General features: G+C 47.4%; 7 protein-coding genes across 7 annotated transcripts; 3 read left to right on the plus strand and 4 right to left on the minus strand.

Moving 5' to 3' along the window:
* Positions 1 to 390: 390 nt before the first annotated feature.
* ATNIH1004_008368 (universal stress protein family domain protein) lies at positions 391 to 2,724 on the minus strand (the record flags this gene model as incomplete). Its single annotated transcript, XM_033572978.1, has 5 exons — positions 391 to 556; positions 613 to 674; positions 748 to 1,014; positions 1,082 to 1,482; positions 1,602 to 2,724. The coding sequence occupies 5 exons, from the start codon at positions 2,722 to 2,724 to the stop codon at positions 391 to 393; spliced, it is 2,019 nt and encodes a 672-aa protein (XP_033423530.1).
* A 1,255-nt stretch (positions 2,725 to 3,979) lies between these two features.
* ATNIH1004_008369 (DnaJ domain protein) lies at positions 3,980 to 4,943 on the minus strand (the record flags this gene model as incomplete). The annotated part of the gene is made up of 2 exons (XM_033572979.1): positions 3,980 to 4,710; positions 4,784 to 4,943. The coding sequence occupies 2 exons, from the start codon at positions 4,941 to 4,943 to the stop codon at positions 3,980 to 3,982; spliced, it is 891 nt and encodes a 296-aa protein (XP_033423531.1).
* A 288-nt stretch (positions 4,944 to 5,231) lies between these two features.
* On the plus strand, positions 5,232 to 5,900 carry ATNIH1004_008370 (putative DRAP deaminase; the record flags this gene model as incomplete). The annotated part of the gene is made up of 1 exon (XM_033572980.1): positions 5,232 to 5,900. One exon carries the CDS (start codon positions 5,232 to 5,234, stop codon positions 5,898 to 5,900), a length of 669 nt encoding a protein of 222 aa, XP_033423532.1.
* Positions 5,901 to 6,143: 243 nt separating this feature from the next.
* ATNIH1004_008371 (OB-fold domain-containing protein) lies at positions 6,144 to 10,119 on the plus strand (the record flags this gene model as incomplete). The annotated part of the gene is made up of 7 exons (XM_033572981.1): positions 6,144 to 6,712; positions 6,776 to 7,207; positions 7,278 to 7,653; positions 7,715 to 7,853; positions 7,936 to 8,365; positions 8,845 to 9,023; positions 9,413 to 10,119. The coding sequence occupies 7 exons, from the start codon at positions 6,144 to 6,146 to the stop codon at positions 10,117 to 10,119; spliced, it is 2,832 nt and encodes a 943-aa protein (XP_033423533.1).
* Positions 10,120 to 10,441: 322 nt separating this feature from the next.
* On the minus strand, positions 10,442 to 12,562 carry ATNIH1004_008372 (uncharacterized protein; the record flags this gene model as incomplete). Its single annotated transcript, XM_033572982.1, has 3 exons — positions 10,442 to 11,562; positions 11,625 to 11,727; positions 11,780 to 12,562. 3 exons carry the CDS (start codon positions 12,560 to 12,562, stop codon positions 10,442 to 10,444), a joined length of 2,007 nt encoding a protein of 668 aa, XP_033423534.1.
* Positions 12,563 to 13,490: 928 nt separating this feature from the next.
* On the minus strand, positions 13,491 to 14,736 carry ATNIH1004_008373 (uncharacterized protein; the record flags this gene model as incomplete). The annotated part of the gene is made up of 6 exons (XM_033572983.1): positions 13,491 to 13,604; positions 13,667 to 14,011; positions 14,086 to 14,190; positions 14,264 to 14,477; positions 14,560 to 14,586; positions 14,651 to 14,736. The coding sequence occupies 6 exons, from the start codon at positions 14,734 to 14,736 to the stop codon at positions 13,491 to 13,493; spliced, it is 891 nt and encodes a 296-aa protein (XP_033423535.1).
* Positions 14,737 to 16,054: 1,318 nt separating this feature from the next.
* ATNIH1004_008374 (uncharacterized protein) lies at positions 16,055 to 16,488 on the plus strand (the record flags this gene model as incomplete). Its single annotated transcript, XM_033572984.1, has 2 exons — positions 16,055 to 16,220; positions 16,286 to 16,488. 2 exons carry the CDS (start codon positions 16,055 to 16,057, stop codon positions 16,486 to 16,488), a joined length of 369 nt encoding a protein of 122 aa, XP_033423536.1.
* Between the last annotated feature and the right edge of the window lie 7,657 nt (positions 16,489 to 24,145).

Below are 24,145 nucleotides of genomic sequence, written 5' to 3' on the forward strand. Positions count from 1 at the left end.
CTAAAGGGGAGAAGGCGGAGGGAGGACGGAGAGCTCGCGCTGGCTCTAGAGAGGTCGGGCCAAGTAGCGGAGATGACGATTGCACGGGATCCGCACGTGATGTGTGGATTTCCCCACTTGATCGCTTGAAAGTATTCTATAGGCACAAAACAGCTACGAGGTACAGGAGACAATGCATTAAGATTCATCTCGGTCCTTCACACCAATGGACAGTCATCATCATATACATACATGGAGAGTTCAATCAAATCTCAAGAAGAACCAGGTGGGAAAACAAGATATGCGCCGTATGACCATTCAGCCGTGGAGGTATCCGCAATTGAGCAAAAACCAATTGAGTGAGAAGAGGGGGAGAAAAGGAAGAAAAGGAAAGAAAAACGCCAGCTCGAATTAATCCACTTTCGCAAACGCTAGTTTCTTGGGGGCTAAGAGATTGTTGGATAGACGGATATTCGTCTTCTTATTCTTTGACTGTTTCTTCAGCTTCCTACGAGCCACCATGACGGGGACCGAAGAATGCATCACCAGGTAATTGGAAAACGATCCAAGGAGAACACTGCACGATGATGTTGGTTAGACTCTGGGAAAAAAGGTATATCGATCTTTGCTTACCCTTTCAAAGCGCTCCGACCTCTGGCGCCGACAATGACCAGTGTTGGATCGAGGCCATCGATCTACGGATTCGAGAGAACGTCAATAAATTTTCCCCATCAGACACAGAAAGTTCCCTTGAAGGGTATCACATACCGCTTCGGTGATCATATGTCTGGGGCTCTTGCAGTGGATCACCTCCACGGCCACCCGGACTTGTAGTAGTGTCTTCCTCAACAACCGAACGCATGTCTGAGAGATGACCTCAACGGCATGAACTCGTTCCGATTCTGCTTTCGACATCCCCCGAGAATCAACGGAGCCCGGTTTGCTATCCGTCCCGGTTCCCAACCGGCCCAGTAGTGCACGGGATAGGTTAGTAGCTGAATCGTTTTTTTCGGGTCGTCTCTTCGGTCTGGGATCCTATAACAGCCGCTACATCTTGAATTGCTGTGGCGCTGTCGCCAACCTGCAGAGTCGGCGTGCTCACCTCCTCATGGATTGCACAGATGGCAAACATGGTGTCGCCGTCCCGAAGAATCGTACCAATCGTCCATTCCAGAGCATAGACTGACTCTTCGCTCAGGTCTGTAGCAACCATGTATTTGCGCTGTCGGCGACGGCCACCTTCGGTTTCCTCCGACAGGTGGGCATAGTCTCCGCGGATGATGGTCCGAATCGACCGACTGTGGACAGAGCTATCGATGGCGGACATCTGGATCCCAAGTTGTTGGGCTCGTTTGATATCAGACAACTCGGCTTCATCGTCAGATCCAAACGGTGTGGTGGGTGCAGACGCCGCGTCGTAACTAGTTCGAGGGTGAACATCGGGTCTTTTGGGGATTGGGCCTTGTTTGGAAGAATGCAAAAAGTCGGACTTCTCCTCCGCGCCTTGAATGATTGCTTGTCAGTACAGTAGATACAAAACCGCCAGGGTAATTAATTGATTTTGGGGGTTTTCATCCAGGACAGGAAAAAAATAAAAGGCAAAAAAAAAAAAAAAAACATACACTCTTTTTCTTCCGTCTCACCAGACGGTGAGCCGGCCTTTCCAGTACCTGTTTCAGTCCCTCCGACAGTCGATTTTCTGCCACGCTCCGTCGCAGGCTCATCGTCACTCGATGAAGAGTCATCGAGTTCTTCGTCACTAGTTTCAATGGGATTGTTCTCACTGTCGTACATGTCCTTCTCCAGACGCTCATCCGAAGGGGTAGGTAGTTTCCCCTCGACATCGGAGCAGGAGCTACGACGAGATCCCGGTTTGGACTGCGGTTTGTCGGTGTTCTCAATCTCTGCTGGTTTTTCCTTGTTGGGAGTCGATTTCCCCAAATTCAAGGTGGAATTGCGAGAGTTCGGGCTGAGCCATCGGTTCCTAGGAGGACTGGAACGCCCCGTGCGGGAGGCAGGGAGCCGCGAGTCCAGCGAGGTTCCCCGTGTTGGGCTGTTGCGCCCAGAGTCTCTGCCTCTGGTAAAGCTGGGCAAGCCGACCCTCAGATCGAGGCCTGACATCACCGCTGCCATTGCATTCCTGCCCTGCAGCGCCTTATTGGACGATTTCTCCGGAGGCTTGTTGATGCGCCTGGGGATACCGTACGTGGCACTGGGTGACATAGCGACCGAATCGTCCCAGCGAATGCTCGGTCTAGGCTTATTATTCGGGTTGTTGTTGGTGGTGGGAGTTGTGGAGGTGGTGGTGTTATTTGTACTGTCGGGGTTATCAGCCTTACTGTCTGTGACCTTTTTCTTCTTCTCGCACGCCGAGTGGTCGCTGAATCTGCGAGTCGTAGTAGTCGCGGAGTGGCTGGATGGCTTCTCGGGTGATGTGGGAGACGGAGTTCCCGACGACGTATTATTCGCACGCAATAGCGCGGCGGTCGGGGGAGGATCTGGCCAGTTGAGTCGAGTCGAGGGGGGGGTCACGCCCACACCAATGCCGGCAATCGACCCATGTCGGGGTGGTAGGGCGCCGGGGGCAGGAGCGATATCCAATAAATGCCGTGCAGATGAGCTCTGATTCCGTGGGGAAGCAACGTTGCGACTTTTTTCAAACTCTTCCGCCAGTTCGAGACGCTCTTCTTCCAGGGCAGATGCCAGCGACCCGATGCGGTTGGACTTCCTCCTGTACAGAGACATGGTTTTGGTGGGGGGGGGCACCGCCTTGCAGTGGTTGACAAGCTAGGTGGGGAATCGAGAGCTGCCAGAAGACCCCTATGAACTTGCAGAGAGAATGTGGATACTAGGAATGTCCCTTAGTCTCGTCAGTTCCGTACCGAGAACCGGGTGACGAAGATGGGAGGAGACAGAAAGGATGGAGCGAAACCGCCACACCGACGGCGGAGGATGGGAGGAAAAGATGGACACTTGACAGTTACCTGAGCTTCAAAACCCTGTCAGGGCCCCAATTTAGTCAAGATGCCTAAATATTCGAGGTCGAGCCTCCACGTGCGGGCAACCGTGTTTCAATCACAATGATCGGCCACTAGTTTGTTTAGTTTGGGTAGTCAATTCTGGTTCTGTCACACCGAGGTAAAAGGAGGGGTGTTGGTGGCTGGTGGGCTGGTGGCTGAAGAGATGCGAGCTCTCCACAGAGAGGAGAGAGGAAGAGAAAGAATGAAGATGAGGATGAAGAATCAACGGGAGATGGAAGTGAAGCTGTCAGGTGATGGATCTTGTATAGTCGAGTAAGTTGTTACCTATCAGCAAGGGACTGGCATTCTGAGGGAATAATAGCAATTGAAGAAACTCCGCAGCGTTACGGAGTCGAGTAAAAGAATGGGAAATGATTGCCCCTCGGTCGCTGCCTTGCAGTGGCTCCACACAGACTTTTTCTCTCCTCTTTCAGCTTCAGCTCTGTTTAATAGCGGTGAAAGGGAATGGGAGAGGCATTAATGTGAACGACTGCTTCGTCCGGCACTTACCTTATATATACGACCAGCATGAGGGGAAGAAGGGATGATCGTCTTGGCTGTTGGAGGTCTGGAAGGCGATGTAATGTATGTACCAGTAGGCATCGTTGGTTCGGAGTGGCACAGCAGTGTCCAGACCAGCCAACTTGGCAGCTGTTGGTGATGTCAATACCTTTTCCATGGGAATGCCATACTCATCGGGATGTCTGAGATGAATATACACAGGTAGTCCTATAGCGTTTTATACTCTCATCGGATGCAAATGCCATGAATCTTCGGGCTCTATAATACTGGTAGCAAACGCCGTCGTAAATGCTGTCATCTCCATCAATGATCCGGCAATGGTGATCTCTCCTCCAATGCTCCAAAGGTGATAAACAAATGGCAAAAAAAAAAGTCATCCCCCAGAACTCCTGCTCCATTAAAAAAATAATAAACTCCGCCCCCTTCCCTTCTCCCCTTTGGTACAAGTTCCCCCAAATTCACTTCTTTGTCTTCTTGGATTTCTGTCGAGCCCCCATCGCTGCAAAAGCTTCCTCTGGGGGCTCGTCGAATCCACCGGCTCGCTTCTTACCCCCAGTATAGGTCTCCTCCAACTTATCGAAGAAGGTATCCGCGCGGGAGGCCTGTCGCTGTCGAATAATCGAAGCTAGGTCATTGTCGGTCATGTCTGCATCCTTCTTCTTCCTCCCCCCCTTCTTCTTCGTTTCTTTCTTGTCTGCGAGCTCCTTAGAAAGCTGTTCAGCTTCCTTGGCCTCCTTCTGCGCCCGCTTCAATCTCAGCTGTTTCTTCTTCTCCGACTCCTCCACGTATTTCTTGTGTTCTTGCACCCGGCCTTCGCTCATGGCCTTGTTGATCATGGCACGGAATCGGTCATCGTCATCGATCACATTGCACAGCATCACCGACTCGTAGACCTTGTCCAAATCGCCGCGGTACTTTTCGAATGCGGCCAGAACGTCCCTCTCCTCCTCTTCCGATCCCTGGTAATCCTTCTTGAACTGGTCCAGCGCATTCTCGTCGACCGCGCTCGAGAATTGTTCCCGGTAAAAATCCATCCAGTTGAAGTCATCCCCTTCGTGCACGGCTTCGGCCGTGCTGCCAGTGAGATCGAATCGCTGGCGTCGCTTCTCGTCGGACAGGATCGCATAGGCAAAAGCGATCTGCTGGAATTTCTGGTTCGCTTCGTCTTTGGACTTGGCCTGTACCTTATCTATTGTGTTTCTCTCAGGTTGGCGGGGAGCAGATAAAACAAATACAAAGAGCAGAGATAGATAGCAGCGTACCTGGGTGATGTTTCAGTGCTAGTTTCCGATAGGCCGTCTTGATCTGATCAGGTGTTGCATCTTCCTTGACTCCTAGGACGTCATACAGATCGGTCTCCACGGGCGGCGGTGGGAATTCTACATCTTCGGATCCCTGAAAACCCTCATTCTCGGACGTCATTGTGAAAATTGAGGTAAATAATATGGGATAATCCAAGAAAATAGAATAGAACGAAATAAAATAACAAAAAATATATGATAGGAGTGAGGGGAGAAAGAAAGAACGAGGGAAAGAAACAATCAAGAAACGACGCGTTGTACGCGAGGCCCTTTGATTACCCGATCGGGTTAGATATCCCCCGCCATGCTGTCATGGACTTTTTTTGTCTTCTCTCTTCACTTTTGCTCTGCTTCCTTTCTTTGCTCGTCTGCTCATCTGCTCATCTGCATCCTATCGTACGTCTCGGAAATGCGCTCCCCACACAGAAATTACATCCAGCAATGCCTCAGCCTTGCAGAAAAGTCGCCCCCCCGTCCGACAAACTTCCGAGTCGGTGCCGTTCTCGTGTCGCGCAAAGAAGGTGACCTCTGGGCGGAGGACGACCGCATCCTTTCCACGGGCTACACCATGGAGCTAGCAGGCAACACGCATGCCGAGCAATGCTGTCTAGCGAACTATGCCGCAGTCCATTTGGTCCCAGATGACCGCGTATACCAAGTCTTGCCTTCAGAACCGGACCGAAAACTAGTGATGTATGTGACTATGGAGCCATGCGGGAAACGACTATCGGGGAACACCCCCTGTGTACAAAGGATTATCAACACGAAGGAGGGGGGTCGCAAGGGGATCCAGAAGGTCTATTTCGGAGTGAAAGAGCCCGGGACATTCGTGGGACAGTCGGAAGGGTGCCAGATGTTGACGGCGGCGGGGATTGAGTGGCAGGTCGTATATGGATTCGAGAGGGAAATCCTCCAAGTGGCCGTAGCTGGGCATGAGAATCGCGAGGAAGAGGTCAAGTCTGCACTGGATCAGGTCGATACAAAACTGGATGACATCAGCGACGAGGAGCGGGAAAGGCAGAAGCAGATACCCCGGAATCCGAAGAAGCGCATGATGGAGGTCAATCTCACAGGTTGAATCCATCACCGCTGTAACAGAATGGATGTATGTATGGACATCGAAGACATTGACCATCTGCCATATGCGCGTGTTGAAATGAGGCCGCAAGCAGGCGCCAAGATTCGATAAACTTCCCCGGCGGACAAACTGCTGCTGCCCGGCGGGAAAGCGAGTCATACTTCTTCACTTCTTCTTAGTCCATAGCAGCAGTAACACGGCCACAGATCACAATAATATGCCATAAGATCTCCTTCGCCCTCAATGCCGGATCAACGCCGGCCCTATCGTTCACACAAAGTCCCCGCCTGCGATCGATGCCGTCGGTTCAAGCGAAGATGCACTGGCGGGACTCCGGATCAGCCCTGCGTGCTGTGCAATCTGCAGGATGTTCCCTGTCTGATATCAGCCAGTCCCAAAACACGGGGTGGGACTCGTCGTTCGGCAAAACCTAACCAGGAGCGGGCTCAGCCGAGGACTGTCCCGTCTCCAGTGGTTGATGTTCACCATGCCGCCCTTTCTCCTGTGGAGGGCGAAGTGGCACTGGACCATATCGGGACAAACTACCATGGCTCTGCGGGCGAGGACCAGTCGAAGTCGAAGGTCGAGCTATCCATGGTTGCCAGCCCGGTGATCTCCGAGGATATTCAGATCTTGGAGCGGTATATGTCGTCCAAGGCTAGCTCCATGCCCTCCGTGGCCGGGACTCCCATGGTGTATATGAAAGTTCGCGGATGGAGCGAAGGGCTGGCTATATCGGAGAATCCAGGAAAGCGACAGAAGGAGACTCTGCGACAGATCCTCAACCCGTATGCCGATGAATTAATCAGACTGTAAGTGAAAGACTGGACCGTTATGGATCCGAATCCAACGGTTGATAAGGAAAACAAAATAAGGTACTTCGAGGAGATCCACCCTGCATTTCCCATTCTTGATAGTCAATCTTTCCTGGAGCTATACCGAAGCGGAGACAAACTCTCCCCAGCTCTCACCTGCGAGTTCTTTGCTCTTTCACTTATCCTATGGCAACACTCGCCCAGTCTCAGGCAGTTCCCTAAGCCGGACTCGCACTTCATCTGGAATTTGGCCGTAGAAGCCTTACAGCAGGACTTCCTCGCCCCAGGACTGTCCACCGTCTTCGCCGTTGTGTTAGACATGATGGGCCGACCTGTCTACTCTGTCCTCGCGAATACCATCAACAACGGCCGAGCAGTTGCGCTCGCCCAGTCCCTAGGTTTGAATCGCGATCCGACCAAGTGGAAACGCCCAGCGAGCGAGAAATCACTCCGCATTCGCCTGTGGTGGGCAGTGGTAATCCACGATCGCTGGTTAGTCTTCCATCCCAAGTTCGATCCTATGCACATGCTTCGCTTTGGCTGACCAATCCGTCCATCACAGGTCAAGCTTTTCTCATGGAATACCACCAATTATTGCCAAAGGTCAATACGACGTCCCCGTGCCTCTTCCGCGAGATATTCTCCCAGACGCCAACCAGAGCGAAAAGCATGCCAGAGGGGCAGACTGTTTCATACATCTATGCACCTTGACCAACATCCTCGGCGAGGTGCTCCCGCTTACCTACCACCTGGACGTCGACCAAAAGCTGATCTGGAAGCAAATCCGTCGTCTAGAGCTAGATCTCTGCGAATGGGAGGACAGTCTCCCAGCACATCTCCGACCCGGCAGTGGAGATCAAACCCGGACATCGGGATCCAGCAGTCTCCGACTGGGCTATCTCTCCGTCCGACTTCTCCTTCACCGAATCTCTTTGCATGTAAGCCTCGTGTTGTCTTCGGAGGTCATAATAAGATCAGGAAGCTAACAGACCCAAACAGGTTGCAACACTATCAGACGAGATCGACCGCTCGGAAAGCACCCGCTACCACCTTGCCCAGCTACGCAGGTCCGCCCAGGATGTCGTCGAATACGTCTGTTTTCTCACAAAATCCCAATTACAAGAATTCTGGCTTCCCTGTATGTATAGAATGCCACCCAACAGACCACGCACCACGCCAGTAAATCATAAAAACCATTACCTAACGAGAACCAGACACAGCCCACCATCTCATCCTCACCGTGATAATACTTCTCCGCTGCACCGTCGAATCAACCGAAAAAATTGTAGTCGAATCATGCAAATCCGGCCTCCGTCGCCTCTGGACGAAACTCCAGAATGCCGCTGAAGATGATGGATGGGACTTAGGGAACATATGCATCACGCAGTGTGCCGAGTCGGTGTCGAAGATCCTTGGTACTTCGGCGGAGTTGTGCCGAACTCAGAAGGAGCAGCGATTGGAAGCCGATGTGTTCGAGCGGACGGAGCCTGCCAATAGCCCTGCCAGAGCCCCAAGAGGTACTGGGAATGGGATGGCGACGGAGTTGGTTCCGGATATACTTCCTTTTGCAAACCCCGATATATCATTTGATAATCAGTGGGATATGGGGCTGTGGTACGGGCTGGGATGGATGGATATGGATAGTCTATCGTACGAGGGGGTGAACCCGGAAATTTTTCAGATTTAGTTGGAACCATCGCTTACATGAATGTTTTCAAGTTCTTATTTACTTGGAACCACGTCGTGTTCAGTCTTCTTGCTTTGTCCCTTGTCCCTCCATTGACTGGCATACGCCTCTGTAGAATAAGCTATAACGCGGTGGTATAGTGATAAGTGCTCGCGTATTCTGTAGGAGTTTTAAAATAGAAAAACAAGACCACTCATACCATGGTATCTGCATGTGTTTGTATGTAGAATGACAGTTGGATAGTCGAACAGCCTGACATGGATTATACAGCATGTGACAAATGTAGTATATATACTGATATATACATTATATCTAGTTTATAGGTATACATTCATGGAATAATCCACATAAGATTGATTTCTCAAGACGGTATACATCACGTGATCCCGACCATGATGGCGCGCATCTCACTCTTCAACCATCTCCAACCCTTTTCTTCCAGACAACACCGGCGCCCTATCCCCCTAAAAGATCAGAAAAATGACCCCATGGCGACACCAAACAATGACGGGCTCGTCTTTTATCCAGCATTTTGCTACAAGGCGTCCCCGACGCACTTCTCCTGGGTAAAAATGGCGGCGTTGGATGTTCATCGACTCAAGAGACGGCCGGAATTCGGAGGTATGGAGCTATTTTCTATCTTTCTATCCCACTTTTTAGTTTTGGTTTGGTTTGGTTTGTCTTGGCTAGGCTTATCGGTCTTGGGCGTCATTCTTCGATATCATTTGTGTCGTTCTCCGTTGGCGTATGGTTTCTTTATTCTTTGTTGGATTGGTTAGCTCGCGCGACTTTTGGATACTGCTAAATAGTGCGGGATCATACATGTGCAACATACCTCTCTATCTACTCCGTATATATGCGGATGAGATGTTCAGACCATGTGTCTTGTACCAGTTAGCAGGGGTTACTACTCATTCTTACATACTTTTGTCACAGCGAACACCAAGCACTATGATACCGATTCTGATTTATTTCTCGGGATTAAAAAAACAGTTAACCTAACAATCCAGATCAATCCACCCTGTTCTACCTGAACCATCCGATCCGCTTCGTCTCCGTAATGGGCATCATCATAGCAAGAACAGAATACCCACGACTCACAATCCTCACTGTCGATGACAGCAGCGGCGCAACCGTCGATGTTATCGTCCATAAATCCGAGACCATCCTGGACGTCTCGAGTGCAACTACCACTCCTCGACCCGCTGCCGCCGGAGGGGGAGGAGACATCCAGTCTCCATGGGCCACTCCGCACGTCGCCGCGACCTGCAGATCATCCGCGGTAGACATCACACGACTTGTTCCCGGCTCCGTGTCCCAGATCAAAGGCACGTTGACAGTGTTCCGGGCCACGGTGCAGTTGCAGCTGGAACGGGTCTTTCCGGTGCGAGATACGAACGCCGAAATGCGGTTCTTGGACCAGCGGTGTCGATTCCTGGTCGAGGTGCTTTCCACCCCGTGGATTTTGACGGACGAGGAGGTCACGCAGCTGCGACTGGAGGCGGACGAAGAAGAAGAGAAGATCGAGGAGGAACAGGAGCGGAGTCGGAGACGGCAGCGGAAACGTTCCAAACGAGAGGAGAAAGATCAGCAGCAGATTCAGAAGCTGTGGGAGCATGAGGAACGACGGAGGGCAAAAGAAGCTATGGTTTGTAAAGATGCTGGGGTCAAGACCATGCGTGAGATTCAGAAGAGACAGGCGAGTATGGATCGATGAATCAATTTACCGCTAAACCTTGCACTATCTTGTACGGGTCGGTATGGTTAGTAGAGCTTATCCTAATTGCTTGGTTATATACATTGCTCAGGATGAGAAGCGCTCCAGTCTTCAACATGTTGTACACAGAATTGAAAAATCCATAAGCATCATACAGTACATCAATCATCAGGAAAACGAGAAGGAATCCGCTATTAAAAAAAAAAAAAATACATCATGGATATAATTGCCACTGCGTAGCAGGCCAGGTAGAAAGAAAAGAAAAGAAAAGAAAAGAAACCAATCTAGACATGACTTAACAAAGCATATATGCCTCTCAACATTACCTGTAACCATACGTCTTATAATCATACCCGCCACTACCGGCTGTTCCACCCTGTCCACCAAGCATGCCACGGTAGAAGTCCTCTTCATTAGCCCAGCTAGCACGGGAAGGGAGTTGGTCGTTGTATTTGCTCTTCTCGCGCTCTTTCTCGCGTTCACGCAGAGATTCATACAACCTCTGATCCTCACTATCACGATCAAAGTCCCGGCGTCGTCGGCTATCTTCGATAATATCCCCTGGAAGGGTAGACGAGCCGGGACTATAATAATAATCTCCCCCTTGAGTCATTCCCGAAAACTTGCTGCCATTACTTTGTAGCAGGTCGCTCTCGGAATGCCGGTAATCGGTTCCGGCACCGACTCCCCGAGACGGACTTCGAGATCGCCCAGGCAAGGGATGGTGTGCGCCCCCGCTACGGGAATATAGTGAGCCCTGGTCATAGATATCTGAGTTTCTATGCCCGGCTGGGGATAGCCCTTCCTTTGGTAGAGAGCCCGCAGAGAACGAGTGTGTATGTCGATGTACAGGGGTCCCTGGCCCATCGTATGTTTTTCCTCCTCCGGGTTGCGCAGTGTAGGGCTTCCGTTGCCGCTCAATGGGGCGTGGCAGAGTTTCTGTTTCTTCCTCATCATCATCCACGACAGCTGAGACAGACGCATGGTAACGTCTGCGATCTCGCTCATTGAAGGGAACAGAATCAGGTCCTGATACGACCGAGCTAGTAGAAGCTTTGTGGCGATGGGATGTTATATTCTTTATTTCCTCATCTGTAACCGGGGGCAACTCGACGCCGCAGTGTTTCATAATGGATTGATCAAGTTCTTCTCTCAGTGGGAGGATTGGAGTTTCCGGGAAGAGCCGTCGTGGTATCTCCTTAGGGAACCTTTCCTTCTTGTTGTCTGGATTACTGATGGGCATATTTAATACAGCCTTTTGCAACCGCTCATACTCCTTTTCAGGGTGGGCCTGAATCATCAACGTAGCCCACCGCTCAAACCCGCGAGGTGTCAAACCTGGGATATCAGGTCTTTCGTTCAGTTTTTTCTGCACAAGATGATGCTCCGCCTCCACTTCTCGGAACAATCTTGATATTGAGGATGTATGGTCGTCAAAGATATCTGCAATTTTTCGGAGTCAGCAAGGTATACCTAATGGGATAGAGGCAGTGAATTCAACTAACCTTGCCAAGGGTAAGGGTCCGATGGTACTTTGGTATCCTCATAAAACTTCTGCATTTTTTCTGGCACTATCACAAGCGTGTTTCCCGGAGGGTAGTCCTCAATCTGGCATAAAATCAGTACTAAATTCTCTCAGTAATTTCATATTAAAAGCTACCAAGTGAACAGCAATCCCGCGCAAAAACTGGCCCAGCCTATCGGTAGGCTTTCCATTCTCAAAAAGCTTCCCCCATATTTTCTCCAGAGTGGTGAGCTCAGTGACCGTGACATCCGCATCCCTCGATGGTGGCTTGGGCCGAGGTTCCATATTCTGGCTATAATCACTTGCCTGACTCACTGGCGAGTCTCGCCTCTCTGGTGGTGGAGCCGGAGAGGGCCTGTGAGTAAAACGAGGACTGTCAGTGTACCCTGTGGACGGTGGGTGTGGCGGATAACTAGTGTCTCTGTAAGCATTGGGGATGGGCACTGGAGACGAATTCCGCATGCCCATAGACGGAGACGACGGAGCTTCATTTGATGCGGAGCTCGGTGCGGCGGAACTCCATGGCTTTGACGGCCGAGGCGGGGGGTACGGTGACTGTTGATCGCCTTGCAAGTTATTCAACCCAGTCTCTTTAAGCTGTTGGATAACATTTGCCGTTATTTGTGACACAACCTCCGGTGGCAGGTAGTTGGTGTTGTCAGCCTGGTGACATGCCGAATTAACAGCGTCGTTAATCCTTCCTGAATAAGGCTGTGGCGGGAGGACAGGATACTGATTTGACGGGGATGACGACGAGGGACGCATTGACGGCTGAGGCATATTGAGCCGATCGGTTCCATACTGAGATGGATAAGGAGGAGTGTAGGATATCGGGCGATATTCGTTTGGGTCTATTGGATTAGTATTGCCCGGTTGAGAGTATGGGCCTGTGTTGTTCTGGTAGCCATCGTAAGCCATGAGAGATCTTCCTTATTGAAATATTCTGGAGGCTGCTCAGCGGCTAGATTGGGTACAACAGAGGAAAGAAAAATAAGCTGTAGCTCTTGAGGGTAGCAAGTCCTGACGTCGAGTGCAACAAAGCAGACTAACTGTGGGTGGAAACAAAGAAGAGGGGCACCGGTGGGGGGGCGTTTGGGAGCAGATGGGCCTCGAAAAAATGTGAGTAGAGATTTGAAAAGGAGTGATACTGCAAACCGATGGGGTGTAGATAGATGCTAAAGCGGAGATAGAATAATAAAGAAAAATGTGGCCAGAGTGAGATGGCCGGCGGCTGAATGATCCTCGACCACTTTTTGCTGCAATGAGGGCTGGAATCACGAGGCAGACAGAGCTAAACCCCAAAAAACAAAGAGCCTCCAACTGTGACATCATTGGTGTTCCGCTCTTCTCTTAGACACATATCATGCCAACCATCATAATACTTTCATGTTCTAGTTAAGATAGCCGTTGAGTGGGACTCAACGTCAGCCAGAGAAAGCCGTCTCCGATCCGTCTTAGCCACAGCTATCAAGTAGAATATGTCACCCGCCTAGATGCCTTATGTTTATGTATTCCTCGAGTATGGTGGCAACTATATTTTATAGCTTGCTACAAGAAATAAACACGTAGTTACGTGTCTTGGGATAAGTGGGGATTGTTCCTGGGCATCTAACCAAAAATTGTGTTACCATGGTTCGCTGTCGAGGCTGCAATGAAAGTCCATGGATCCATTCTTAGCTAACATTCGATAATCGCGATTAACCGCCATAATCGAAAAGCTTCATCATGCGGTGCCACCACCAAGACCAATAGATGCCCACCACATGAGACGATTGAGTAGCTACCAGACTCTTTAGCGAAAAATCTAAGGCTTTGCCCAACTTTCGCTTGACGGAACAGCCTCCTTTCAAAGGTAGTCTTCAACCCCTGCCTCGTCATCTTCATTATCAGATTCAACGTTCTGAGAGGCGGGTTCAGGAGTACGCATGGTCGGAGCATCGGTCTTCTCAAAGCGTTTACCCTGTCCCAAGTTAGATAATGTTTTTGCATCATGGTAGTACGTGGGTAAGTTGGAAAGCTTACCGGAACCTTGGCGAAGTTGGAGGATCTTTTAGGAGTCGGGTTAGAATTGTTATAAAGGCTTCCGCTAGCTTTGGAGGCACCATCAGTAACTCCCCAGGAGTCCCATCCCTTGTGGATAGCGGAGCCACCAGCTCCTGACTGGGCTGCTGGAGAACGACGCGGGTTCCCAAGAGGATCGATTGCAGAGAGTTGACAAGTGGTGCTCCGGCTCTCACTTGTAAGCTTCACGAGGTCTTTTTCCAGCCAAATGCCGCCGGCGGCAGAAGAAGCTTCATCATCGCCTTCTTCATTAAGTGCCAGCCTTCTAGTTGATTCTAAGTACGACTCGTCATCTATCTGACTTCTCTTTGCCCGTGTCAGTACTTTCAAACAAAAAGAAAAACTTAATGAGGGCCATGGCAAATATCTTGTCAACTAACAGATGTGATGGTTCCTTGCGTCGAATGCTCGCTTTCAGTCATAAGTTTATTTTCCTCGAGAACGGGTTCCGTCTCCGCGTGGCCCTGCACGCAGTTCAAGCATCTCTATAAGTACGGCTCAAGTTAGGAGATTCAAACCAAGAGATGTATAAGGAGGAGGAAGTTTTAGAAAACACACCGCAGAGTCACGATTATGACGCTGGTTCTTGGCAAACTCTTCCAGTCCTTTGATCTGATCGCAAATGCAGCAACTGAGCTCAACAGTCGGGCCGCCAACACAGGTTCGACATTTGGCGTGCCCAGCAGTGGCAGCCCTGGGACCTTGGACGACAATGGCATTGCGCAGGACATCAAGCTGCCGCTTGGAGAAAGCAGACTGGATTCGGAATTTCCTACAAGTCATGCATTTGACTCTTTAGGCCCAATGTTAGCAGCGTACGTACCAACAATGTAGACAAGCCATAGAAGACTCACTTATCAGGCAGAGCGCAATTTTCCAGCCTAATTTTGACCATTCAGTTAGCCTCTTGTTTTTTCTTTGAACAATGGAGTACATATAGCCTACTGTCTTTTGATCGCCTCGCTATATCCCCCGGCATAGGCACTTCTCACACCCGAGGGTCCCTGCCCTGGGGAGCCTCGACTACCCATTGTCACAGCGAAGCAAGTGAAAAGACCGCTGGTAATTGGATTAGGTTGTGAGAAAAGAGAGGTAACTTTACTGCTGCGCTACCAGCAGAAGAAAAGAGGAAAGAAAGCGGAAGACTAAGAGCAAACGAAAACGAGGAATGGAAAAACCTGTCCACGTGCTGGGTAAGGTTATAGGTGGCTATTGAGTTGGGCTCATGTAGCCTCTGTCCAAACATTGAGGTAATGCTTTCCCAGCTTGATGTTGTATATTTATTGTTTTCTTGGGATCAACCTATTGTGGACTTTATAAGAACCAGTCTTGTCATTCACAATCCCAACGACTTCTTCACTTGACATCGTCGTTCATCAGACAGCACAATGAAAAGCAAGCCGGAACATTCTATCTTAACCTGTGAGCAGCCACACTGCCACCACAGAGACCTTAAGAAGTAATATCCTATTTTACCTCTTTATGGAATTCCCCTCCCTATTAGTGGAAACCATACTTTAAGACAAACTAAATGTATTAGCAATGGCGTGTCTTAATCTTGCTTCTTTGTTCCATGGAGGATGCATTGTTATCTAGGCCCACCTAATTTTGCAGTTGCTACATACTGCACATGTAGAATAAACTACACTGATATATAGAAGATATTATAGTTATTTTTTAATTATTTTTAATTGTCTTTCTTAAACAAAAGAAACGGAAGCTCTGTTCTAGCAGAGTAAGCCAGTACTCTGCTTATTTGCAACCAATTAAATGTGGGCAAGCATATTCGGAGAAAGGGGGAGCTCTGTATTCCTTGACAGTGAAAGACAGCCATTCCGATATCTATAGGACATCTGAAGGAGGTAGAAAAAGTGAGCTAGCATCAGCAACTTACTGTGGTTAATAGGATTTGATTCCACGTTCCTTCACTTGCTATGATCTGGGTGAGATCCTTGGAAGCGAGATAAAGCGATGAAGGAAGGGGAGCCTAGATTACTGCACAACTTTAGTGCAGTAGGTAGTTTTCTTTTGTCAGCCTACCTGCATGATTCCCGATACATGCGAGGGGCGACAGAGATGCATTTTGTGTGAGAACATTAGCATATAAAGAGGGGCAGATACCACTATAAAAATGGCCAGAATTCACTCCCTATCTTCTCGAGAGTACAAGATACTGGGTACAGGTTATAAAGGAGACTAACTTGCCGACTAAACCAGCAAGCCTATATATCTTATATTCCTTTTTCGAATAAACAGTGAGTCCCCTAGTAAATGTACCACCTAGCTACGGACTAACACACAGATTGTCAGGATGTGCAAAATCCATGTTACTATAATGCATTATTCCAAATGTTCTCTATCTTGCACGAGAGTGAGGTGTGTTCTAGACGGAGGGATGCACTACCTATGCAGCAGCTACACAAACCTGCCGAGATCCAAAAGAGTACCTGGGACAAACAATTACTTGAAGCAAGTGCCCAAACCATAGAGATGAAGGTTTGCGGAACGACGTTTGGTGAGCCTAGGTGATTCTGGCGGTTCATGTTCCTGATCTAATAGGTGAATGATGGGAATGGACAGAATTGGTTATTGCGACCGCTCTCCAACTGCTACCAGGGAGTCAGTCAGTCATGTATGGCATGAGCCGAGCCTACCTGTCGATGCCAACATTGCGTGACAATGAAAGAAGACATAAAGTAGTTGGACACCGAGCGGCGCAAGACACCGAGCGGCGCGCCGCTCACCGCTCCGGCTCTCCCTCACCTCCATCTTACTTTAGATAATATTCATACCATTTATCTCCATACAAATGAAATATATTATAAAAAATACGCAGTAGAACTATCTGGTAGGACATTTTAATCGATTATGGCCCTGAATATTGCAATTACTGCATGTGGGAGGCCTTCGCTGCCTAGGTGCCTGGGCCTCGGCCTGAATCTTTGCCTCCTTCTCGCTAATTATTTGATGTGCCGTATCAGCAGTTAGACTGCCTCCATCTTAAATAAACTGTCTAGGCTCTTCCTTTTTTTGCTCTTGGTACTCATCACCTGCCTGACGTCGATAAAGTTCATCCTTTAACAAAGACATTTACTGCATAGCAATCTCATTGCCTTTCATAGCTTTCTCAAGCAAAGTATCAGCAATCGATGGAAAAAAGCATTGGTTTTGAATCTCAAGAAGTTGCTCTTTTTGTCGATTTAATTGGTAGAGATTATAAGGTGTTTTTCCCAAGTAAAATGACTGGTTACTGCCTGAAGAAAATGGTGGACTTGGTGTTTTCAACTTGATTTTTAACTTTGATATCACTGTCGAAGAATCAAGAGGAATAAGGCCAGTAGCCTTAAATCCACTTAATATATTTGCCGATGACATTGCTTTTGAGTGAACCGATGAATAGATAGATAAAAAAATCTACCTTATCAATGGTTTTATACCACTATTCATCATTTCTTGCACTTTTTGACCATAAAAGTGCTTTTAAAGGTGCAAAACAGCTAACATCGAGTGGTTGAAGAAGGTGAGATGAATGAGGAGGCATATAAAGTGGAATAATTAAATTTTCCATGCAGTATCGATCAAATTCAGCAGTTGCATGGCTCCCGTGGCCATCAAAATAAGTAATCGATATTGACCAACAGTGCGGGATCTTGTATGCTTGTCAAAAACTTCTTGTAGCCATTCAAGTCCCAGATTATTATTAGTCCAGCCATTCTCACTAAGACTTAGTCGATAATCTTTAGGTAGAACAGAATACCACTGAGATTGATGTTTTTTCCAGCACAGATAATCTGGGGGGTAAAACCCAACCACTTGCTCAACAGTTACAATTATTAACCCATTCTCTATTACCTGGTTGGATTATTTAGATCAGATCTGCGTGTTTCTGCCGCAGACAACTTTGCTGTTATGTTACACCCATTTGGAAGCCAGTTTCGTCCATGTTGTAGATATCTTGTTCTAAATGCCATATTTTTGTATGTATTTTAACCAATTAAACAGCCTTAATAACCTGTGGACTCGTCTTCACACTTCGCCCGCTGGTAGTCATATCGACGATTATATCTTGACTTAATATCATCATGGCGGGAAATAAATCGAGTAACCCATTTACTACTGACTAGATCAGGGATAGAGGCCGGGGATAACAACGAAGTCTTTTGACGTGCAGATATTAAAAGACCAGCAAGATATTGAATTTGGGAGATCCGTTGAGGCAGACCACGGTTAGCCATATCAATAATCCATCTTTTTAATGTATCCTCTTCAAGATTGGACAATTTCCGGCTATTAGCAATAATATTATTGCGGTTGCTTCTTCCTTTAAGTCGATAAAGAAGAGTTCTTGAAGAGACATCAAATGCCTTGGCACAGGCAGTTCTGGATAAAAATTAGTTATTATTCCATGCATCAACAGCCATTTTCATTCTCTCATCCATTGATATGGCACTCATTTTGGTATATTAATAAAATACTGATGAAAATCAAGATAAAAAGGCTTCGAATACTGAGATGTTTGAATATTTCCAGGAAGAGCGGTGAGCGGCGCGCCGCTCGGTGTCTTGCGCCGCTCGGTGTCCAACTACTTTATTAGGAAATCGCTGAACTTTATAGAACTTCTCAACTTCGTCGCTAGGGACATACTCGTAATAGGATCCGGTTATTATAAAGTAAATTAGTGTTCCAGGACAGAATATATCATCACGAAATACAGGAGGGGCGTCCCAGTCGTAGCTAGAGTCGTAACTGATGGATCTGAACCGCACAGAGAAGCACATTAAGATCCAAGTCGAGAAGGAAGTTCCTGGGTGTGAGGTCGCAGCGTATAGCATGAAAAGCATGAAGAACACTTGGCGCTTCGGCAGCCTGTCTACCCCACTGGGGTCGAAGTTGAGGCATTATCTTTTGATGGTTTTATTGAATGTATTCTTTGAGTTTCTATTTTCTAGCTACTCCATCGCAAGCAGCAGGTTTCCTGGTCCCAATGGATTATTTTAGGCACACGTGGATGCTCCCCAGTCATTACATAAATCTGGGCCGCAAGGCCCATATTCAAGCGTTGGTCCTCTTTAGCGCCAGGCTTGTTCCAGGCTTGTTCAACCTAGGTACAAGTATAGCATGCACATTTAATAAGGTATGCCTAACTGAGTGCTAGGCTAGTATAAAGTGAATTCTGGTTGCTGTAGCAGCTGCCTGCAGAGTGGAAAGGCCATAGTTCTAATCCAAGCGAGACGGCACGACTGTGTCTTTTTACGGAGCCCAGAATAACTCCACACTACGGCAGGACAAATTAAACTATGCTTACTGATTAGAGCCCAGTATTCTATCTAGAGCAGATGAAAAGGGAGAAGACATTCCATCTATTAACTGAACTATAGAATAGGCACCAATTCCACTCATAGAACAATACAAACCCAAGGACGGAGAGGGGAAACAGGGCCATGCCGCAGAAGGATGCGCATGCATGTATCTAGGTATGTATTATGATATCTCATTTAGATTAGGGCCTAATAATAATAGAAGGGAGTAATAATCAAATAAATCTAAAACTACATAAAGATGGGGGGAATAAGAAAATAAGAGAATGCACCCGGAAGAAAAAGGGGGAGCAAGTTGCGATATCCGTTGTATCAAAGCACACACCCCTCCCCTACTGCAAGACAAATGTATGATCCATCAATCAGCTGCCATTCCAGTGCACTGGATTATCATCTATGCCGATAACCGGGAGAGAAGTACTTATGTATTCCGTTGGGCTATCATTTGATCCATCATTCCACCAGGGTTTGCCTTCGGAATTCTACTAAGGCATCTGGCAGTACTATCCGGATGGAGAAAAAAACACATTCCCTCGGGTTTGCCACGGAACGATTCAATGAGGCAAAAAAATAGCGCTCGTTACTATAGTAGGTCACTACTGCGTATTATCTACTCCAGAGTAGGCAATAGACAGTTCTCCGTAGGGATCTCTAGTCACATACGGACTACAGTAGTGCGTTTCTAGAAACAGAACTGGGCATCTACCCGTGTTTTGCAGGGGGTGTCTTATTGATCCTCTGCGGCGTATAGGGATTAAGTTCCTTCTAGGCTTCAACGGTTTGGCTAACTGAGTATTATTAATTGGTTAATGGAAGAACGGAAGAAGTCCCTTCTCTTCCTGAACTGAGCCGGCATACGTCGTATTCCGCATCCTTTTCCCGTTCCAATCCGTACTCCATACGAACCTCCTTAATCCTTCTGGAATCTCTAAGGAAGTTAATGGCTTCGACGATTACCTAGCATGCTTGTTAACTAGTTAATAGCCTGGGGGAGCGGTGTCCACAACTAGTTCGAAGTAGAGTGGCCGTCTTGGCACAGAGAAGCAGACGATAGGTCGACTCATTCAGGTCAACGATTTGGTATGATAATTACGGAAAACCCACTGGTCCAGTGCGGAACTTGACCCATGGTCGGATTATCGGGAAGGAGGGACGGGCCTGCACTGAGTGGGGTGTCCGCATTCCCCGAGCGCCCCGGTGCAATCAGCAGATCCATGACCTCAGCCATAAACCCCACTCATTGCCTTTTCCCGGCTCGATGGATCCAAACCACGTCAAAGTCCCGCTAATCATTGGTGGTTTACGTCCCTACACCAGCAAATCCGGTCGGAGGCTAGAGGATATATAATCCACTGCTGCATTCTGATCCTCCAGTCACCCCACTCACCTAATCACTCCCTCACAATTCGCCCTCTTTCGGTGCTGATGCCCAACCTTTGTCTTCATTTAATTTTTTTCCCCCAATTATTATTGTTGTCTTCCCTTCCTGTTTGGTACAGCCAACAATGGTTCAGTCCAGGAAACAGTTGGCAAACCATTCAGTGTTTAAAACAGAGGGGGCATGCCACCCCAGCAATACTCCAATACTTAATTATATAGCCACATTTCAATCTCCCAAGAACTAAGACATTAACTACATCAAAATATTCCTAAAAATATGAAACCAAATGGGTAATAATCTGAGTATACAAGCGGATTCATAGTGCGGTTATGGGTCAGGTAGCAGATATGGAGCAATTAGGAGAAAAGAGTATAGGACCCATAAGGATACCCCCCTTTTTGGCATTGTTCTACGGGTAAACAACCAATGATTGATAGCGACTTTGGCCGAAGTTAGCCACACCAAAAAAATAATCGAATAATTCGTTGACTCACTAATGCGGGAGGGAAAAGGTACCCATATCCTGGGTATTGGTACCATCATGCAGCCAGATTAAGTATGTCATATCATATGGTGGGACGAACTGTGTACGAGTACGGGAACATGCTAGTATGTACAGTGGGGGTGGTAGGATCCAGTATGATCTATTCCACACATGGCTTTTTCCCACTGCTCGAAAAGGCTTAGCAGGGCGTTGCGATTGCCCAGGATTGGATCTTTTCATGGTAAGGGTCACTGATGAACTACCTAATTCGAGTACTAGTAATAATTAAAAGATATAAAAAATGACACAGAGACTGGAAATGCACTCCAGCCCAGTCGAGGCATTTGATCAGATGTTACAGGGTAGATGGTCACTGTAGTAACAACTGCCACGGAGGATCAGCCACCCTCGCCTCAATCTTGTTATCGGATATTCGTGGCTTCTACGACAGTGCTCTCTACAGCTCTCATACGGGTGATTGGCGCCGTAGTTACTCCGAATTTGATCTGTAAAAACGTCATCTCCATGCATGCACTAAAGTACTTACGTATTTGTACGGAGTAGTTTCAGGTTCAATTGATACGTACGTATGTCTCAAAGTCTGTATATACTGCATATATCGATCTAGATAACCTGCAGCCCACCTAGTGGACCATGTTGTCAAGCATAGATGATAGGTACGTACAAAGTAGAACCAAGCGGCTGTGCATGCATATTTATTGTTATTGCTATAGAAACGTCCACGACTCGAAGGTACTTAATTATAACCTGCCTGGGAAAAATCAAACTACAATACCATTATGGACTTTTTTGTAGCACCGGAAATCGGCTTTAGTAAGATTCTGACTCGAGGTCTAGGGTATATCTCTCTTGCTTTGTTTACTATCGTTCTTCCCCAACGGGACAGTTCGTTTCAATCCACAGGTCAAAAGCTCCGTAATGGGAAGGAGAAATATTGCGAATTATTGAAACTCGTGGATTTGAAACGATAAGTTTTCACTGGTATCAACTTCGCGGCTGTCACAGTGGCTGCTTGTGATGGTCCAATCGAGGTTCGTATGCCTCTACCACTAAGACAGAAGATGATGATAGATTGTTAAAAGAGAAACAGACCAACTCGATCCAGTATACGTGCTTCATACACGACAGAAAGGACAAAGAGGGGTTATCAAGCCATAACTGTCTGGTGTCTTGTATATTGCCGGTTTCAGTTCGTGGGGCGGTTGCCCTGTTTGGCGGTCGGCCAAACGCTATCAACAAAATTAGTTGGCAGGATGGTTTAAGACAGCAGTGAACTATCCACAGTTGCAGTAGAGAGGCATAGATGCTGCACAGCGTACTCCATGCTTAACTCCCTCACTGTATATTATTTATTAGGTACATAGATTGTCCCAAAATCCCTTAAATTGAAAAGTGAGCATATTGTTCTTCTAGGAAGATCAATTTAAATGAGGCCATTTACATTCCCTCGAAGCAGCATATCTTATTGTGTGCCAGGCTCGGGACACGTCAGATTGCCTGTGTGTCTGATTTGTGAGCTTGAAAGACCTGGGCCCCTCAAGACTCTAAGCGGGATGGGCAATACTCTGTACGGAGTAGTAATAATAGTCACAGGCGCAACTCGCAATACAGAAGGCCCAACCCCTGGACATTCTTGGTAGGCCCCGTCGAAAGATCACTGGAAGCGGAGACCGTGGGCCTATTAAGGCTGGACCTCCGACGCGGATGACAGTGGCCGCCGAAGGGTCCCTAACTTGCCTCATACAGGCATTGTTCTTCTCCTATTGGGCCTTTACTGCAGTATCCTGGCATGAACACAATCCCAGCGGAAGGAGGCACACTGTCAAATTATTTATCCTCGAATTTTATTATTATTGTTAGTATTATTGTTTTTGATCTCGCTTCATTTTCTCTTTGATGACCTCATTTCACCTCGGTATATTTGGAAGGAATGGGCTGACAAAACGTAATAATTTGGATGCATAAGATCTCAGTACCTAGCTACTAGCTGCCGTAGTTGGATAATAGCCCAGAGACCTTGTTCTCATAATCAGGTTAGGCGAGGATTTCAATCACCCTCAGTAGGCTATCAGAGTACTTTGCAGAGTTGTACATATGGGGAAAAATTATTGGACACCGATGGTTAACCCCATAGCCTAGTTTTTCTGAGGAGTTCTGGTCCATACATAGTAGATGAGGGCTACGCAGCAGAAAAACCTATCTACCTATCCCTAATATAGTTTAGGTTCTGAATCCAATACCCCCAGTGGGTAAAATCGTATGTAACGGAATTACCTGTCTGTTTCACTCAAAGCCTGTTAAGCCATAGAAATATTAACACACGAACAACTGCTAGGTACCTTAGTTTTGGCTACCGTGTTGTTATTGTCTGGTAACTACCAGAACAATTTTTATGCTTATTAAAAATCGACCTCCATGGTTATTAATATGTTGGAGGAATGGTTATTTTTATCTACTTATTATTATAGCTTTATATCTTTTGGTTGATGGTTCCGACCTTGTTCCAGGGAAATAGTTGTTGGTACCTATGTTTTCTTGTTTACATTTCCGGCGGCTTACCATAATAAATACCCTTCTTCAATTCGAGGCCTTAGATGAGTTTCTTCCGCCCACGGGACTTTCCCTTCCTCGCCCCCCCTTTTTTTTCCCACTTCCCTTTCGTTTTTATTTTTAATAGATACAGTGGATCCCAGTTCCTCGACCTTTCCTCCTGACTCGCCTATCAGGATTAGCGTGGAGGCCTGCTACCCGCCGACAGGAAATATTCCGTATTTTATTATTTCTATTTTTTCTACTATTATTTTAGCTCTACAGAGTACTAAAGTAGCAATTTTAATACGTGTATTAAGAGCTAGTTGTATGAAAACGAGTCATCTTAGTGGGTGGACTGGTGGTGAATATGGAGAAAGTGGGAGTAATCTTGTTTTAGATTATCAAGTTCTCCATATTCCGTATTATTCGGGATTTCCATTTCCATTTTCTTTCTTTTTTCTTTCTTTCTCTCTCTCTTTTTTTTACTAAGAAAAATGAATTAAAAATTAAAGTAAAATATTATATTTTTTTTTTATTGTTCCTGTTCTTGATTGAACATCGCGTCTCTCTCTCCTGTCCGTTAATCCGTCCACTACAGTATTGTTGCCCTTCCCTCCTCAGCCATTCGCCTTGTCCGCTCATTTGAACACATCAATTGCTGCCCTCTTTTTGTCCCCCAACCAACCTCCTATTTGATGACCGAC

The sequence above is a fragment of the Aspergillus tanneri genome (genome assembly GCF_003426965.1).
Source record: "Aspergillus tanneri strain NIH1004 chromosome Unknown AapTan_6_pilon_pilon_pilon, whole genome shotgun sequence".
Classification (NCBI taxonomy): Eukaryota; Fungi; Ascomycota; class Eurotiomycetes; order Eurotiales; family Aspergillaceae; genus Aspergillus; species Aspergillus tanneri.